The 19,712-nt window shown below is 38.4% G+C and overlaps 3 protein-coding genes across 3 annotated transcripts in view; 2 read left to right on the forward strand and 1 right to left on the reverse strand.

Moving 5' to 3' along the window:
* Window positions 1–40: 40 nt before the first annotated feature.
* On the forward strand, window positions 41–6,412 carry ccng1 (cyclin G1). The gene is made up of 6 exons (XM_062988895.1): window positions 41–169; window positions 1,910–2,173; window positions 2,407–2,660; window positions 2,764–2,842; window positions 2,928–3,038; window positions 5,462–6,412. Exons 2-6 carry the CDS (start codon window positions 1,910–1,912, stop codon window positions 5,651–5,653), a joined length of 900 nt encoding a protein of 299 aa, XP_062844965.1. The 5' UTR covers window positions 41–169; the 3' UTR covers window positions 5,654–6,412.
* A 929-nt stretch (window positions 6,413–7,341) lies between these two features.
* Window positions 7,342–11,277, reverse strand: nudcd2 (NudC domain containing 2). Its single transcript, XM_063000508.1, has 4 exons — window positions 10,924–11,277; window positions 8,842–8,890; window positions 8,563–8,714; window positions 7,342–7,859 (listed from the first exon to the last, which is right to left on the reverse strand). Exons 1-4 carry the CDS (start codon window positions 11,110–11,112, stop codon window positions 7,776–7,778), a joined length of 474 nt encoding a protein of 157 aa, XP_062856578.1. The 5' UTR covers window positions 11,113–11,277; the 3' UTR covers window positions 7,342–7,775.
* Window positions 11,278–14,142: 2,865 nt separating this feature from the next.
* gabra6a (gamma-aminobutyric acid type A receptor subunit alpha6a) overlaps window positions 14,143–19,712 on the forward strand; it is a 40,647-nt gene continuing 35,077 nt past the window's right edge. The window contains exons 1-3 of the mRNA XM_062993166.1: window positions 14,143–14,175; window positions 14,883–14,995; window positions 18,750–18,817. Of these exons, the coding sequence (XP_062849236.1) occupies window positions 14,896–14,995; window positions 18,750–18,817 (168 nt within the window). The 5' untranslated portion in view covers window positions 14,143–14,175; window positions 14,883–14,895. The remainder of the gene's footprint in view (window positions 14,176–14,882; window positions 14,996–18,749; window positions 18,818–19,712) is intronic.

Consider the following 19,712-nt stretch of genomic DNA (forward strand, 5'->3'; position numbering starts at 1 on the left):
CTTTAAATAGCTGAAGTCGCTTATCAGCCACCGCCTGACGCCAAGGGTCGGGGGTGTGCTAGGCAGCGATTGTATACTTGCTTTAAACATAAGCTAATCTTGTCTTCTTTTAGCTCTTTTTTTCCTTTTTAAATTTCATACTTCACTTAAGCTACACCAATACTTCAAGGTAAGTTTTTTTTTTTTAATATTCTCGTTTTAATGTTTCGACAGTTTGGCCTTACGCGAACTATACAGTTCTGTATTGTAGTATAAAATATCTACTAAAGTTAGCCTAAATAACCCAGTAACATAGATTAAGTTTAGATAAAGTTTATTTATATATTTAGTTTATATAAGTGCGTTATAAAGCTACAAAGATCGTCTTTACCAAGGCAGGGACATGTCTGGGCATATCACCACTCGGTTCTGTTCAGTTTTATCTCCCACCCGTTTTGCGACAAACCCCGCCTTTGTCAGCTTCCTATAGGTGGATTTTGTGTTCCTAACGACGATGTGATTGGTCGTTGCGACAGTCATTCAGTATGAGAACGGGTGGAAACAAATGTGAGCTGCCAAGCAGTAACCAATACAGTCCATTGGCATAGTGTACATTAGTGTACATTAGTGCAAGTCACCGTCTTTTTAGTAATGTTTAACCTTTTATCTTGTTTAAACTGGTATCTGCCTTAAACCAGCTGTTCCTAAAATAGGGATTTATAAACCTGAGTGTTGGAAAAAAGCCATTGGATTTCAAGGGTGTTCATTTATGTTCTCGTTTTTGGTAATCAGATGTTAAATTACTAATAAGGCTGATTTCTGTGTGGAGTTTGCATGTTCTCCCCGTGTCTGTTTGGGTTTCCCCCCCACAGTCCAAAGACGTGCAAGTGAGGTGAATTGGAGATACAAAAATGTCCATTACTGTGTGACATTAAACTTGTTAACTGATGAATCTTGTGTTACCAGGAACTACCTGTCCTGTCATGAATGGAACCAAAGTGTGTTAAAATCCTAATAAATCAATAAATAAGGCTGAAAGGACTTTCTTAAAATATGATTTTATTTTTCTGGGCTCTTAACTGCATTATGCTTTATTTTTTACACACTAATTTTAATTAATTCAAATTATGCTGTAGGCCAACCATTGAGAATAGAGGTCCCTGTTGAGTCTTGTTTCTCAAGTTTCCACCTTCTAATATTCAATATCTCCTTGTCACCGTCTTGGGCGGCACGGTGGCTTAGGGGGTAGCACTGTCGCCTCAAAGCAAGAAGGTTCTGGTTTCGATCCCCAGGTGGAGCGGTCTGGGTCCTTTCTGTGTGGAGTTTGCATGTTCTCCCAGTGTCTGTGTGGGTTTCTGCTTGGAACTCTGGTTTCCTCCCACAGTCCAAAGACATGCAAGTGAGGTGAATTGGCGATACTAAATTGTCCATGACGGTGTCTGATACGATGCAAGCATTGAGGGTTAAGGGCCCTGCTTGGGTGCCAGGCAGTGGCAACTTGGCAGAGGCATGGCTTGAAAAAACAATCTTCTTACAAGTCCAGTACCTTAATGACTAAGCTTGTTCTGTAGATATGTAGTCATATTTAGTGGCATAATTGTACATAGTTGCTTAATAGCTGTGTGGTAGACCCCCCCCCCCCCCCTCCCTTTTTTTTAAGATGTGCAGTATTGTCCATGGCTGGTTGCCCAGGCATATCTGTGTTGTAAAAAGCTAAACATGTATGAATTTTCAATTGGTAAAATGTATTGGGAGATTGTTGCACAACAGAGAGGTTAATCTGTTTGACATTTGCTGTGCTGATTCAGCTTGGTACTTGGTGCATGACCACTGACCATTTTGCTCGATTCAGGAAATGTGTGTGACCAGACCAGTCATTTTAAAACCTGATATTTTATGCTTTGTAACGTGGAAATTTCTTTTATTCTAGATGATCGACACTGTTAGCGGAGCAGAAGCTGTGCCATTTTCAATCCAGCTGAAGCGTCTTTTGGAGCAGGAGACTCGGTATCAGCCTAACATCTGTGGCCTTCGTGTCCTTGAGACTGCCCATGACAATGGCGTGAGGATGACCGTAAAATTGAGGGACCTTAAAGTAAAAGATCTGCTCTCTCTGACCCGATTCTTCGGGTTCAGTGTTGAGACATTCTCCCTTGCCGTGAGCATTCTCGATCGCTTTCTGGCTGTTATGAAGGTATGATTAACCACTTATCCTTAACTCTGAACCATGGTTGCTGTACAGTCTGCTTTAATCCTAAAATGTCAGTCATGGACATTATTAAGAAAGTGTAAGATACCTTGCCCACCAGTATACAGAGTAAAGCGATATGTGTATTAGGTCTAATCAATCAACCAGCTGTGAGAATCTCAAACTTGACTGCATGATGGAATGTCCTATACTCATTGGGTAAATTTAACTGTTTTCAGATCCAGCCTAAGCACCTGGCATGTGTGGGTCTCTGTTGCTTCTACATTGCTGTGAAGATCTCTGAGGAGGAGAAAAATGTTCCTCTGGCAAATGATCTGATCCGAATCAGTCAGAACCGCTTTACTGTGTCCGACATGATGAGAATGGAAAAGATCATTCTAGAAAAGCTGAACTGGAAGGTTAAAGCTCCTACTGCACTGTGTCTTCTCAGACTATTTCACTCTCAGATCCAGGATAAAGTGGATGATGATGGGTAAGTGAGTTTTCAATCAACTCTATCAGCAACATGACTCCAGGTTCTTGGTTATATTGCACTTAATTAGATTTAAACATTAAGAACGTGCTGTAATTTACAGTAAGAAGATCATAAATATTGAGAGGCTTGAGGCTCAGCTAAAGGCTTGCCACTGCTCCTATGTCTTTACCAAACTAAGGGTAAGTTCTTGGAAGTGTTTTTATACTTGAAACAACATTGATTCTATTTGTTCCTTTTCACTCATGGGTTATTTCAATTTGATAGCCGTCCTTGGTGGCACTGGCCCTGCTAGCCCGTGTAGTTGTGGAGGAGCGTGGATCGGACTCGGTTGAGGCTCTGAGAGAAGCTGTGCAGGATCTTCAGCAGCAACTACCTGTAAGTTAATTTTTTTTTTTTTGGTGCAATTTTGTGCAATTTTGGCAATTTGGTGCTCTTCTCCCTGGCGTTTAGATGAATAGCCTGTGAGATGTCTTTACATGTACATTTTTTGGCATTTAGCAGATCCTTTTATCCAAAGTGACTTACAGTACTGTGACAACCTAGCAGTGGTGGGGCTTGAACCAGCAACCTTTAGATCACTAGTCCAGTACCAACTGGCTTCAGATGATTATCTATGTCTGGGGGATGTGGCTGGCACCCTGTGTAAGGTATTCTTGCCCTGCTTCCAGTGTTTTCCAGTTGGACCTGGACCTGCTGTGACCCTGACCAGAATAGAGGCTGATTTGAAATAAAATCTTTTCTCTCATGTGCCTGTACTGTCTTACACTTGGCATCTGTTGATGCATGCTCAATAATCCAGGTACACAAATCCACAAAGTTGAATCAGTTCATCTGGACACAAGTTTGTTGTAGAGATACGTTTCATCACTCAATCCGAATGACTAAGTCGTGACATTCGGATTGAGTGACGAAACGTAGCTCTACAACAAACTTGTGTCCAGATGAACTGATTCAACTTTGTGGACTTACACTTGGTAGTTTGTTATCCAAACGGATTGTGACTGAATACAACACAATCATTTGAGGGTTAAAGGTCTTGCTCAGGGGCCCAACAGTGGCAACCTTCTGATTACTAGTCCACTACCTTAACTGGTGATCTACCAGTTATGAGTGACATACAGTGGTGTTCAAAAAAATAGCAGTGATTTTTAAAAAAGTGAATAAAGCACAAAATCATTAAGTTTTATTTCCATAAATGCAAATGCACTGAAAATACTCCACTTTCAATTCTAAATCAAAACATTAACAAAATGTAGCCAGTTTGTGTTCATCCTTTACAGAAAGTTAAGAAAAATGAATATTAGGCTGTTCAAAAAAATAGCAGTGCCAGCATTTTTCTTTTAAAAACTCAAATGTATCTATAACATGAAAAAATGTTTGAGGTTTCACTTTACTTTAAATTACTGAACTAATATTTAGTGGCAGAACAATTGTTTCCGAGATCTGTGTTGCATGGAGTCGACCAACTTCTGGCACCTCTGAACAGGTATTCCAGTCCAGGATGATTAAACGACATTCCACAGTTCTTCTGCAATTTTGGGTTTTGCCTCAAAAAAAACACGTTTCAGATTTCAGCCCACAAGTTCTCTATGAGATTGAAGTCAGGGGATTGGGCTGGTCACTCTATTACCTCAATCTTGTTTGTCTGTAACCAAGATGTTTTGGGTCATTGTCATGTTGAAACACCCATTTTAAGGACATTTCTTCTTCGTCATAGGGCAACATGATCTCCTCAAGTATTCTGATATATTTAAATTGATCCATGATCCCTCGTATGTGATAAATAGGCGTAACACCATGGTATGAAAAACATCCTCATATCATAGTTTTGTACCACCATGCTTTACTGTCTTCACAGTGTACTGTGGCTTGAATTCAGTGATCGGGGGTCGTCTGACATACTGTCTACAGCCACTAGACCCAAAAAGAACAATTTTGCTTTCACCAGTCCACAAAATGTTGAGCCATCTCTCTTTGGACCAGTCAATGTGTTCATTGGGAAATTTGAACCCATTCAGGACACGTCTTTTTCTTAACAACGGGACTTTGCAGGAGTTCTTGCTGGTAAATTGGCTTCACTTAATCATCTTCTGTACTCACTGGTAACTTCAGATGTTCCTTGATCTTTCTGGAGGTGATCATTGGCTGAGTATTTGCCACTTTGGCTATTCTTCGATCCAATTGAACAGTAGTTCCACGCTTCCTTCTGCGTCTTTCAGGTTTTGCTTGTCACTTCAAGGCATTTGAGATCATTTTAGCTGAGCAGCCTATCATTTGCTGCACTTCCCTGTGTTTTTTCCCTCTACAATCAACTTTTTAATCAAAGTGTGCTGTTCATCAGAACAATGTCTGGAACAACCCATTTTACCCAATACTTCAAAAGGAAATGAGCTATGACCAACCTGTGCAACATTTGCCACCCTCCTACCTTAAATAAGGACCAAAATTGACACCCGTTCTTCTGCAGAATGAATGATTTCACCAATTGAACTCCTCACTGCTATTATTTTGAACAACCCCCTTTCAATCAATGCTTCAATTACTCAGAATGAGTGGGATGCATGTCATTGTTGGTTTTGTTTTGTTTTCAATACTCTACTACACTTTCAAGTCAATTTTTTGCTATGTAAAATTATGTAATGCAAACTTGTATCAAGTTTATCTGTCTGGTTAATCCCAGGCTTAAGAGCTTAAACTGCCTTTCGCAGAGATTTATTTTTGTGAATGGGGCACAAACTATTGGGGGGGGGGTGTTAGGAGCATAGATTTGTTGCTTAATTTGTCTCTTTGGTCTCTAGATTAAAGATGGAGATTTGATCTGTGTGAGGGAACTTGTTGCCAAGTGCCTGACTGAATACTCAACGACCAAGTGCTCGAAGCCTGATGGCCAGAGACTGCGCTGGATCATCTCCGGTAGAACGGCACGACAGCTGAAGCACAGTTACTACAAGATCGCCCATCTACCCACCATTCCAGAATCGGCTTGTTAAAAGTCGATTTGCTCCCCTCGTTTATTTTAAGCTCATCCTCTTTACAGTGAAGTCTCTTACTTTTTTGCCTTCTTACAGAGTTTTGGTGGTTGATGGAGTGTTGTAGGGACACTTGCCTCTTTCTTTCTTTCTTTTTTCCTTTTATATATTTAACATCCTTATCAAGAGTAGCAGTCAGCCAGAGGGGATCAAACCGCTCTGGTTAGATTGGCTTGTGCAGCATGCTAACGGCATGTTCATTTAAATCAGCACCTTCAGTAGTGCTGGTTGTTTGAAGCAGTGAAAAAGTATTGAACCACCTAGGTCCTCAGTCCACTATGTGGAAGAGGAGGGAGAAGGGTTTTGTGAATAATAGCGATCAGTGGAACCAAGATATCGGGCCCAAAGCCCTTAACTCCCACCCTAGGTTGATAAACTGTCTTAAAGCACACTCCTACCCAAGGTGATACATAATGTTCCTTTTCTCCCCTTAGAACTACCTGTTCTCTCCTGTGGCGTGGTGCGGAACATGTAGTTTTTACTAAACAATCCTAATATGTTGGGGTTTCAAACTAATCTTTACACAAAGGGTATAAATTACATTTTAGAATTTAAATTGGACAAACTAATCATTTATTTACACCATGGATAAGTGTTTTGTTTGTGTGGTATTGAATATAGTTCTGCTATACATTTACCTGTATATGATTTGGCCAGCTTAGTTATTAAACATGTACCCTGTAAGTGTACCTTTCAATAAAATATTATTGAAATGCTGAACTGGCTTCCATCATTTACTAAAATACATCATTTGAACATGCTTACACAGTTATTTAAAACTAACAGACAGTGACCCCATTTATAATTCATTAATCTGGGACCAAGGTTCAATTCTTGCCCATTATAATTTGTGTTATCCTGGTATAAAGAGCATAAGGTATTAATAAAATAACATCTAAGCCACTCGGATGGCGCAGTGGTAAAACACACGCTGTTCACCAGAGCCGAGATCTCGAGTACATCGTATCGAATCTCGGCTCTGCCTTGCCGGCTGAGGCCGAGCGGCTACATGAACAACGATTGGCCTGTTGTTCAGATAAGGGGCGGGACTAAGCCGGATGGGAACTCTCTCTCAGACTAGGGCGATTACGACCTTTGCTGGCTGGTTGGTGGCGCCTGCATGGAGATGGGGAAGTAGTGCGGTAGGGGGTGTGGCCCTCGTCAGGTGTAGGTGGTAAGATGTTCGATTGCTGTGCATGTTTCGGAGGGGGCGTGGAGCAGCCTCGTTCTCCCCAATCAGGAGCAGGGACCAGCATTAGTGAGAGGATGATTGACGGGTAGAAATTGGATGTGCTAAATAGAAAGTGGGAGAAAAAGGGGTAAAAACCCCATCTAAAACCCTATCACTTGGTATCCTGTGTGACGACAGTGATGTTCTACTGTCCCAACTTTTTTGAAATGTGTTGCAGGCCTGAAATGCATACTGCCTGCAACAAAAAAGTCAAGGTAGATGTACCAGCAATGTACTGTTTTTTTTATTTTTTATTTGTATTGCTTTTTAAATAATCGTAACTTTTGAAATTGGAAACTGAACTGCTGTTTGGCCTGTTATAAGGTCAGCACCTTGGTGGTGTAGCAATTTATAATGCTAGCCTACCACTAAAGCCTGTGGCTTTATCGCTTCAAAAAGAAAAGCAACCTAATATTAATGGTTTTGAAATAAGATGCTCAAAAAGCTTTATTGACACATTAAATGTAGACTTGAATATTAAAACATTTATTTTACTGTTAAACGTTGCAAGTTTTGCCAGTTTGGTTGTGCAGAATGGTTAGAGTACATACTAACAAGGTTATTGTAATGACAGTATTGCATAGGCCTATGTTGCAACATCTAGTAATACACTTTACTGTGTAGCTCTTGTTGACTATTGACTAGATAGTAGACTGGTGTACCTAATAAACCGGCACCTCAGTGTATTGACATACGTATGTGGAAGTAACCAGAATCTGCTGTGTATTTGTATGTTTTAGAATTGAACATTCAGTTACTTAAGTGCCGAGTGCAACAAAGATGTAGATTCGTTCCAGCAACCCAAAACACCCAGTCAGTACAAAGTCCTCCGGCTCTCACAGATTTGTGCAGCTACTTTTGTAAACTGGAGAAATCCGGTCCACCGCCATGGAAGTTTCCAGAGATTTCTGCACCACTGAAGTCAAATCCAGGATTCTGTTTAAAACCAGAAGAAATATACATTCATATGATTGGTTTCACAGCACATTCTTTGCATTTTCCTTTAAATCCTTTGTTTACTAGCGGTATTTTACCTACAAATATTGCCAGGGTGCCAGTTGAAATTAATTGGAAATAGCTCATGAAGAAAGTCATGTTTTGCGAGCTGGCTTGGTGGGTATATAAGGTGTGTGGTAGGTTATCTGCACATATATCCCTCATTGCTGTCATGGGCAAAAGGGGCGATTTATCAGAGTTGCAAGGATTCATTATTAGCTTTTGGGCCAAGGGTTGCAGTATTTTTGAAACTGCACAGTTTGTGAACTGTTTGCTTGCTGCTGTGGTGAAAGTGTACTGTGAGTGGACAAATGGCACAATTGAGAATAAGCTACGTTGAAACTGTGGAGCACCACATGCCATTGATGTGATAAGTGAACGCTGGCTGCGAAGGTGTGAGTCCACTTCAGATGCTAAAAAGGACCTAAATACATTAGACTACATTTATGTAGCAGATTCTTGATGAACCCTAAACTGGCTGAGAGAAAAGTCAATATGTATGGAAACCCTGTGCAATCAAAATAATCTCATCAGCTACTTCACTGGCCCTTCATAAAGAGCTCATTTTGCATTCAGGTGTGTTAAAGTCAGGAGTGAAGATAAAAACAAAAACAGTAAAGTAATGCAGGTTTGATGAAGGTACCTCTCTCTGAAACCTCTCCAGTGTGAGTTTCCTCTGCATCTGATCCTGAACCCATGGGTCAGCGGCGTATCTGTCTTCCAAAAGTGATGTCCAGCAATTTCCAGCTTCACGGTTCGTCTTCATTAGAATAATCCTGATCAGCTTTTTGTCCTCTGTGCAGCAAGTCAGAAATATGAAGGAATTTCATAACATAGTTAAAGAATACAATGTGTAAACTACAGATGCAGAAGATCAAGATTAGATTTCATCTGGATTGCTTTGGTAAAAGGAAAATCTCACCGAGGGTCCATGTTGCTTCGTCACTCACTGTTGTACCGAATAACTTTCCCTGTAGAAACAAAACATTTAAATTATTGCAGTGAATAAATGAATAGTTTTTTTTTTATTATTTGAAGCACCTTACCACTGAGACAGGATACAATCCAAGCAACTAGGGTTTAGGTCTTGCTTGGGGCCAAAAGGTGGCAGTCTGGTGCTAGTGGAGTTTGAGCACCTCAGCTTTAATTATATAAACACTGCTTCACTTCTGGGATTTTGGGTCTATTTTATTAATGTTATTTAATATTATGTGAGTGTTACCACTGCAAATATCGAAAGTATAGGGGCGTGCTGGTGCCTAAGACATGGGTAACTTGCCCCTCTGCTAATGCACTACTAATGCTAAGGAGTACATACGCATTTCGAAGTAACAGATCCTGTATGTGAATGCCCCCTTGTGGAGGCTTTATGTTACATCTTGGAAGCCACAGAGAAAGTAAGATGCATTGCTTGTGTTGCCATCATGGACAAAATCATGGACAAAATGTGAGTCGCTTGAAAAAAGGTTTGAAAAACCCTGCACTAGACGGTGTATTTTTAAGGGATGTCCCTACTCTTTTAATCAACGCAATGCAAAACCACATTGTGCATGTGATGCAATAGCATACGCTTCATAATAAGAATGTGCAGGTGCTAGACTGGTCTGCCCACAGTCCAAACCTGATTCCTTTTGAAAACTTATGAAAGTGGGTAGAGCTTTAAGCTATCAACTGAGAGTTTGAATCCCAGCTCTGCCATGCAGCCACTGTTGGGCCCTTAAGCAAGGCTCTTAACCCTCTGTGCTCCAGACAAACAAGCTGGTATATGTGAAAAAAGAATTTCATTGTACTGTACACCTCAGGGCGGCGCAGTGGCTCGGTGGGTAGCACTGTCGCCTCACAGCAAGAAATTTCTGGGTTCGATCCCCAGGCGAGGCAGTCCGGGTTGTTTCTGTGCAGAGTTTGCATGTTCTCCCAGTGTCTGCGTGGGTTTCCTCCGGGAGCTCCGGTTTCCTCCCACAGTCCAAAAAGATGCAATCAGGTTAATTGGAGACACTGAATTGTCCTATAGGTGAATGGGTGTGTGTATGTGTGTGTGTGTCTGCCTTGCGATGGACTGGCGCCCCGTCCAGGGTGTTACTGTGTACCTTGCACCCATTGAAAAGCTGGGATAGGCTCCAGCACCCACCCCCCCGCATCTTTAAGTGGATAAGCGGTAAAGAAAGTGAGTGAGTGCCGCTCAGGTGGCGCAGCGGTAAAGTACGCTAGCTCACCAGAGTATACATCGTATCGAAACTCAGCTCTGCCTTTCCGACTACGCTGGGCGGCTGTATGAACAACGATTGGCTGTTGTTCAGGGTTAGAGGGTAAAAGAAAGTCGGATCATAGGTCCTCATAACTGGTGCGACTGCGGCCCCTGCTAGCTGACTGATGGCGCCTGCACAGGGCTGAGGAATAATGCTGATAGGGGTGTGGCCCTCCATACACAGTGCTTGTTAAGTGTATGAACTCGACTTGTGCAGGTGAAAAATGCACTATCTGTACTGACTGGTACGGAGAGGGCACAAGTCCGTTGAGAGGCGTCCTCAGTCAGCGGTGAAGGGTCGAATCAGTATAGAGGACGCAATCAGGGTAATTGGACACGACTAGACTGGGGGATAAAAATTGGGGGGAAAAAAGAGGGGGGGGGGGGGATATAAATAAAAAAAAAAAAGGAAGTGAGTGAGTGTTCACCTGTATATGTCAATGACAAATAAAGGTATTCTTCTTCTTCTGTTAAGTAGCTAAGTGTTATATCAGTTTAAACAAAGAATTAATTCTACTTTCAGCTAGATTCTAGTTGCAGCTATTAAAATGAAGACAGGTCTGTTTTTGTTTACATTTAGTTCTACTGTCCCAACTGTTTTGGAACTAGGGTTGTACTTTGGAGGCTGCTTTTGCTAGATTTTATTAAAACATAAAGGTTTAAAATATCCTTACTGATATTATAATTTAAACAAAGATTAGAGGTTTCATCAGAGGTTTGTGGAAAAATAAGAAGTGTCAGTGACTGCGGTTAACTTACCTTAAATAGTTCTGTCCCCTTCACACTGAGCTCGATGTGTTTACTACCCAGGTTACATTGAATTTCTTTACTGGAGGTACCAGCAGTAACATGAACCTCTATAAACACCTCGTCCATGGTCTGATACCAACATCCCCATTCAGTTTTACACGGTACAACCCCGCTCCTCTCCTCAAAATGTACCGACATACCGACTGATCCCGGCTATCAAACACCCTTACCACTGATACTCAGTCCTCTCACAGACAGCTCACAAACCTCCAATATTTACTATGTTTCTACTAATACCACAGTTACTGAGGTAAAGTATAGTGCCTTATTCTTTTATTACTACATTCATGCATTTTCTAACAGCTTCTCTTCTTCTACACAGAAATATACACACCCTTTACAGCTCTATACTGCCATCCATTGTAAAGCAACCACAACTGACTGGCATAGTAATACTACTAATACTACTGCTACTAATACTGCCACTACTACTACTACTACTAATGATAATAATACAAATAGTACTAATACTACTACTACTAACACTACTGCTACTAATACTGCTACTACTACTACTACTACTACTAATGATAATAATACAAATAGTACTAATACTACTACTACTAACACTACTGCTACTAATACTGCTACTACTACTACTACTACTACTACTACTGCTACTAATACTACTACTACTACTACTAATGATAATAATACAAATAGTACTAATACTACTAATAATAATACTACTGCTACTAATACTACTACTACTACTACTACTACTACTAATGATAATAATACAAATAGTACTAATACTACTGCTACTAATACTGCTACTACTACTACTACTACTACTAATGATAATAATACAAATAGTACTAATACTACTACTACTAATGATAATAATACAAATAGTACTAATACTACTACTACTTATGATAATACAAATAGTACTACTACTACTACTACTAATGATAATAATACAAATAGTACTAATACTACTACTACTTATGATAATACAAATAGTACTAATACTACTACTACTAATGATAATAATACAAATAGTACTAATACTACTACTACTAATGATAATAATACAAATAGTACTAATACTACTACTACTAATGATAATACAAATTGTACTAATACTACTACTACTACTAGTACTAATACTACTGCACTACTACTACTACTATTACTACTACAACAACTAATAAAAATAAATAATTTTTTTTATAAATTAAAAAAACCTCCTGGCAAGGTTGCACTACAAACATTTTTATCCTTTTTCCGCTTAGTATTTCATCGGTACATACCTCATTTGTACATAAATCCCATATATACTGTATACATCTGTTTATTATGTTTTTTACATACTCATTCCTTGATCGTGTCCATAGTACCTTATCACTTTAACCTGCATAGCACCTTAATATTAATCTGCACCTTAATATGTTTATTGTTTTTAGCTACATATCTTGTTTATAGTATAGTTTATAGATCATGTTCATACCACTGCTATTTACCCACTGTAAATAATGTATATCATAAATACTGTTTATTCTGCACTTTCTGCTTATTGCACTTCTGGTTAGATGCTAAACTGCATTTCGTTGCCTTGTACTTGTACATGTGTAATGACAATAAAGTTTAATCTAATCTAATCTAATCTAAATAATAATACTTCTACTACTACTACTACTAATACTACTACTGCTACTACTACTACTACTACTACTAATAATAATAATAATACAAATAGTACGACTACTAATACTACTACTACTACTACTACTACTACTACTACTACTACTACTAATAATAATAATAATAATAATAATAATACATTTTATTTATATAGCGCTTTTCAAGATACTCAAAGACGCTTTACATAAGACAAATAATCAAAACAAATACATACACCATACAAATCATAGTACAAAATCAAAATAGTACATCAACATCAAGAATAATTAAGATAAAAACAAAGAGAGCAGCATAAGACAGTTCATTAAAAATTAGCTAAATTATGAGAGAGAACAACAAATATAGAACAATTTCTTAAAATTAGACAGAAACAGGACAGATTCACATGCAATCAGGAAACTGAAAACTTTACAAGTTTTAGGATCTAGGACTTCACATTTCTGTCGTGATCAATAATAATACAAATGGTACTAATACTAATACTACTACTACTAGTACTAATACTACTACACTACTACTGGTATTACTACTACTACTACTACTATTACTACTTCTAAAACTAATAAATAATAATACTTCTACTACTACTACTAATACTACTACTACTACTAATAATAATACTAATACTAATAATAATACAAATAGTACTAATACTACTACTAGTACTAATACTACTACTTTTACTACTACTACAACTAATAAAAAAATAATAAATAATAATACTTTTACTACTACTACTACTACTAATAATAAAAATAGTAATAAGAATACTACTACTACTACTACTACTACTAATAATAAAAATAGTAATAAGAATACTACTACTACTAATAATAATAATAAAAATAGTAATTAGAATACTACTACTACTACTACTACTAATAATAATAATAATACTAATAATACTAGTAATAATAATAATACTAGTAATAATACTAATAATACTGTTAATACTACTACTATTAATAATAATAATACTAATAATACTAGTAATAATAATAATACTGCTAATACTACTACTACTATTAATAACACTCTCACTTTCTAAGCCAGTTATTCTGATCAGGGTCACGGGGGTGCTGGAGCCTATCCCAACTCTCTCTCTCTCTCTCTCTCTCTCTCTCTCTCTCTCTCTCTCTCTCTCTCTCTCTCTCTCTCTCTCACACACACACACACACACACACACACACACAACAACAACAACAACAACAACAACAACAACACACAACTGACTGGTAGAGTCATTGATTCTCTTGTTGGCATCTGACTATCTTGTTGGGACCCAACAATAGTACCTGTCAAGGTACAGCAAGAGAACAGTCATTTCTCAAAGTTGATATGTTGGAAGCAGAAGAATAGCAGAAGAAAACCTGTGCAACTGGCTGTGTCTGAGATAGTAGAAAAGTAATGTGTGTTTTTTTCCTTTAGTGCTGCTGCAGCAGTGACTCCTGATGTCTGGTCAGGGTGCCAACACAAGTAATGGAGATACACATAGCGTGACTCTTCCTGGGGGAATCCACTGTTGGCTGAAGTAAAGAATCAGAGGGGATGGATGTAAGTCTGTGGTTCTTTTTAGTCAGTTTGGTGGTGGTGCAAATGGCAGATGAATTGTAATAAAGAATCGAAAATGACTAAATGGGGGGGGGGGGGGGGGATAAATCATAAAGGATTATTTTTATTATTAACTAAAAGGGGTCAATTAATTAAAATAATAAAATACAGATAGAAAAATTATCAAATACAAAAAAAGAAAAGAAAAATTGAATTAATAATGAGTAGAAATAACAAATACACTCGAAATATTTTAGAATTTATAAAACAATGTATTTTGAAAATCCAAATTCATTCAGGGAAATTGTATTAATAAACCAGTTTAATTTCTGGGTTTTAAATAATGTTTTAGCCACTAGCTTACTTCTTTCCAAAAGTAGCTAACGACCCTGGTGGACTTTCTTAAATCCTTTAACTGGATTATTCCTACAGATCTCGGAGATCTTCTCACAGCTCCACACATGTCGAGAATCATAGAACACAAACATCTCACATTCAGCTTATCCATTAAATAATCACCTACTTTCAACCAGGAATTCAACTGCAATGAACAGTTTATTGGGATTATTTTGTTTACTCAGGTGAGTAGATTTGTAAGACACTCTTTAGAGAATTGTGGGAGTTCAGGGGTGCTACCTGCTGAGATGTGCTTTTAAAATTATAATACAAAAATGTATAATATATATATTTTAGTGATTTTTGTTCTGCAGTTTTAGCAGAGTAATGGGAACCCACCATGAAAAGATAAGTCCAGAAAACATCACCAGGATTCTGGACCAACTACTTGAGGGGTATGACAACAGACTGCGGCCTGGGTCAGGAGGCAAGTTCCAGGATTTTACTAACAGTACTGTTAACTATTAAAATAATTTTGTATTTTTATTTATTCGACTTTCATTTTAGATGTTTATATATACAGTAGATTCAGAAAGTACTGAGACCACCTGACTAAAATGTGTCTAGAACTCATATGGAGTTGCAATTTAAATTGATTGGATATTGGAAAGGCAAACACCTCGGTCTATAAGGGACCACAATTTGCTCTATATTGCTAGGACAAAAACCAAGCCATGAAATCCAGGGCACTGTCGTCACAATATTGACAATTAAATTGTGGCAAGACATAGATCAGAGTAAAAATATACTGTAAAACAACATCTAAAGCTTTGAGTGTTTCCAGGACCACTAATATTTTATAATGGAAGAAGCGTAGTACAACCTTGAACCCTCCAGTGTTGGCTGTCCAGACAAATTAGACATCCGGTCAAGGAGGGCCTTGGTCAGGGAGGTAAAAACTTAGTGGTCACTCTAAATGTCCTGTGCAGAGATAGCAGAACCTGTTTAATGGGTAACCATCTTTTCAGCACTCAGTAAATCAGGCCTTTGAGACAGTGGCAAAAAGGATTTTGGCAAAATAAGGACAAAGATTATTTGATCTGGTGAGATGAAACACCCTGGGCAGCACTATGACTTCTTGAATGCTGCCATATTAAAGACCCAACTTCAGTTTTTTAAATAGAATGGTAGGTGTGTGGGACAAACTGGTAGGACATTTTTATGTGAAACCAAAAAATTGATGCAAGGTCTACAGAATAAGTTTGCTATGCTGTTCATTTCAAGCATTAAGTCTTTATCCCATTCCTGATGAAATTTTACCAAAACATCTGGCTTAATACTAGCACAAGCATAAGTTATTCTGTCTTTAAGATAAATAAGTGCCTAGACATGACCCCACAGATAAGAATACAAAGGGTTTAAATCAGGACAACGTTGTGGCTGCTCAGGTGGACCTCTACAACCAATCCACTTTGGGGAAACTGCATATCAAGATAGTATATGACAACACATCTGTAATGAGGCAGATGAGGCAATCCGTAACGGTTTCTTTGTTGTTGAAAGAAACCTGGGCGGCACGGTGGCTTAGTGGGTAGCACTGTCGCCTCACAGCAAGAAGGTCCTGGGTTCGATCCCTAGACAGGGCGGTCCAGGTCCTGTCTGTGTGGAGTTTGCATGTTCTCCCCGTGTCTGTGTGGGTTTCCTCTGGGAGCTCCGGTTTCCTCCCACAGTCCAAAAACATGCAGTCAGGTTAATTGGATACACTGAATTGCCCTATAGGTGAATGTGTGTGTGTGTGTCTGTGTCTGCCCTGCGTCCAGGGTGTTACTGTGTGCCTTCCGCCCATTGAAAAGCTGTGATAGGCTCCAGCACTCCTCCCGCCCAGCCCCCCGGCGACCCTAATTGGATACGCGGATAAGAAAATGAATGATTAATTGAATGAATGAATAAATGAAAGAAATCGGGAAATGATCCATCCTCTGATAAATCTCAAGGAAACAGGTTATCATCTACCAACGTACAGCACTTACACACTCTCACCTAAGGGCAACTTAAAGTAGCTTGTCCAACTTCTGCATGCTTTGGGGTGGTGAACAAAAAAGCCTTATTAATGAAAAGCCAAAATAACATAGGAAAAACCAACAGAGTCTGGAGGTGAAGTTTGACACCCTCACGACCTGCTGCACCACATTGTCACCGTTTTTGTTCAACCGTCTGTTCATCATTTCGCCACTAGATGCCGCCAAAAGCTCACAATATCAACAAAGCAACTTCATTATAAATTCCAGTTTACTCAAAACTCGAAGTCTGGGAGAAACCTCTGCTGAATTTTGCCTTGCAGGTTGGTAAAAACAAAGTATTACCGGGGTAGACTGGACCGAAAACCTGTTCAAATTTGTTGACAAGCCAATTCATGCCTTCTGCAGGCTGAGCTTAGAGTAAAATTAATGATTGAAATGGGCTGCGTTCAAAACTGCACCCTGCTATACTAAACAGAACATGTAGTTAGTGCACTATCACTGCTACAGTTATGATTTAACACTTAGGATGTATTACTATTAAGTACTGAAAAAACCTTACATGCGGTAAAATAAACATGAACTATTATTTATAACATTTTTAAGGCATAAACACTGGCTGTACCATTAAAACGAAATCAGACAAATTCAGAAGTGAATTCAAACAAAGAATTCTCTGCTTTTTAGTGTGATGATTTTTAAAATTATCAAATTGTATTGCTTTTTCTCATATATCCCATAACAGGGATACATGTTATGGTCGACCATATAAGACTTTTAGGATAAAACGTGGAAAAAAACAACATTAAAATGAGGAGTTAGCCACTCATCTTCAATGTCAGTATGTAAAACAGCTCTTCATTTTAAGAGACAGTAGTAAGAAATAACAGGGTGGACAGCAACTTGAGGGACGTGTGAAAAACCCTTATAATCAGCAATAAAATCAAACTCATACAGAAAAACAAATCCAAGGTTTAGAGGGACTTTAGCAAACCTTTTAAACATTATTGAAAGACTGAGATATTTTCATGATTAAACCTCATATACCCATCACTAAATCAGAATGTACAACACTGGGGACATGGGAAACCCTCTGGTATCTAAAAGATAAAAACAGTATGTATACAGTCATGTATACAGGACACAAAAGGCACCGAATTGTAGGAATGACCCTCATAGTAAATAAATGCTAAAGAAACTGACTGCTACAGTCATGAAAATGTAAAAAGTGACCTATGATTTGTTTTGGGGCAAAGCCCAATTGTGAACTATTTATTAAGGTGTAGACAGTGGCTGCATGGCAGAGCTGGTATTCACACTCTCCACTCTCCAGTTGATACCCACTAGGCTACCACTGTATCTCTGTACCACTGTTTCACTGTTAACTGAAGCTGGATTTAAGTTTAATCTGTGTGATAAAAATCTTCCAGCATGAAACAGAAAGGGGTCAGCATGGGCACCCTGTCTGCTCTGTGGCTATGCAGCTTTATACACAACACACTGAGATGCACTGTGTATTCTGACACCTTTCTATCAGAACCAGCATTAACTTCTTTAGCAGTTTGAGCTACAGTAGCCGCCCATGTTAGCCTTGGCTGCCCATGACCCTGTCGCCGGTTTACCACTGTTCCTTTCTTGGACCACTTTTGATAGATACTGACCATTGCAGACTGGGAACACCCCACAAGGGCTGCAGTTTTGGAGATGCTCTGACCCAGTCATAGCCATCACAATTTGGCCCTTGTCAAACTTACACTTAATTTTTCCTGCTTCAAACACATCAACTTTTTCTGCTTAATATATCCCACCCACTAACAGGTGCCGTGATGAAGAGATAATCAATGTTATTTACTTCACCTGTCAGTGGTCATAATGTTATACCTGGTCAGTGTATTCCAGTTATTTATTCAATACCTTGTAGAAGCCATCTGGCATTAATTACAGTTTTTCAAGAATGTTCCCTGAAATCTACATTTACATTTACAGCATTTAGCAGACGCTTTTATCCAAAGCGACTTACAAAATGAGCGGAACACGATGAGCAATTGAGGGTTAAGGGCCTTGCTCAGGGGCCCAACAGTGGCAACTAGGTGGTGGTGGGGCTTGAACCGGCAACCTTCTGTTTACTAGTCCAGTACCTTACCCACTGAGCTATCACTGGCCCAGTGTTCTTGTAGTTATCACTGAGAAGCAAGATTTCAATTTTTGTTATTTCTTCTACAGTTTCTGCTACTGAAGTCAAAACAGATATATTTGTCACCAGTTTTGGACCAGTGTCAGATGTTGAAATGGTAAGGAAACAATAACTTAAATTATTATTATTATTTTTTTTTTTTTACCCTTTATCCCAATTCAAGTCTGTTTGGTATCTTGCTTATGATTTTAAATCCTAAATCTAGATAAATTACAATGCTTGCTAACCATAGTACTGCTGTCTGTGTTGAAATTAAAATTAGATTTTACATAGGTAGATAATGTACATATAATAGTTAAATAATAGATTTTTTTTAATGTGAATGTGATAGTTATTTGAAAGTCTTGAAGGTCTTTACATTTAGCAGCAGAGGATTTGACCTATGTTTGTAGAAGGTTGATTTCTACATAGCATATACCGTATTTTTATTACATTCTTTACACACACCAGTAATATTAAAATTGACATTGACAAAATATGATGCAAATTCCTTATTTTACATACATTAGATTTTTCTTTTTTTATTTAGTGCCTGAAGTGACTTATTTTCATTTGGAGTACCACCTAGGGTTGCTTTAAGTACCACAGCTGTTCAAGGCAATTAACCAAATTACTATATTACTACATGAATATTAAAAGAAAGAATAGTTTTCTCACAATGTACCCCCTACCACTATCCTGCTCGATCAGTCTGAATGTGGTTAGTGTATGTCTACTTTTGCAGCTGAATAGCAGGAGGTCCTACGCTATAAAAAGTCTGTCTCATTCAAAATAGTTCCAGTGTAAAACTAAAGACATAAAAGTGAGAGAATAAATATGTGCTACATGTCCTATTTTATAACTTTTGGGGTAAGGGGAAAATTACCCATTTTTTTTCATTAATGATTTCCAAACAGAAACCCATGTGTTAGTTGTTCTTGTTTTGGCATTGACATTGTTTCTCAAATGCTGCATTCACAGAAAAAATAATTTTGATAAAATTTTAGTGTGAA

This window comes from Trichomycterus rosablanca, chromosome 1 (genome assembly GCF_030014385.1).
Source record: "Trichomycterus rosablanca isolate fTriRos1 chromosome 1, fTriRos1.hap1, whole genome shotgun sequence".
In the NCBI taxonomy this organism is placed as follows: Eukaryota; Metazoa; Chordata; class Actinopteri; order Siluriformes; family Trichomycteridae; genus Trichomycterus; species Trichomycterus rosablanca.

What these genes read in the sequence shown, in the direction of transcription:
- ccng1 (XM_062988895.1), top strand. Translation starts at nt 1,910, where the DNA reads ATGATCGACACTGTTAGCGGAGCAGAAGCTGTGCCATTTTCAATCCAG. An exon ending in ATGTCTTTACCAAACTAAGG is followed by an intron (nt 2,843 to 2,927) that starts GTAAGTTCTTGG and finishes TCAATTTGATAG; the next exon opens with CCGTCCTTGGTGGCACTGGC. An exon ending in ATCTTCAGCAGCAACTACCT is followed by an intron (nt 3,039 to 5,461) that starts GTAAGTTAATTT and finishes TTTGGTCTCTAG; the next exon opens with ATTAAAGATGGAGATTTGAT.
- nudcd2 (XM_063000508.1), bottom strand. Translation starts at nt 11,112, where the DNA reads ATGTCGGTACATTTTGAGGAGAGGAGCGGGGTTGTACCGTGTAAAACT. An exon ending in CGAAGCAACATGGACCCTCG is followed by an intron (nt 8,715 to 8,841) that starts GTGAGATTTTCC and finishes CTTGCTGCACAG; the next exon opens with AGGACAAAAAGCTGATCAGG. An exon ending in TGGAGAGGTTTCAGAGAGAG is followed by an intron (nt 7,860 to 8,562) that starts GTACCTTCATCA and finishes GGTTTTAAACAG; the next exon opens with AATCCTGGATTTGACTTCAG.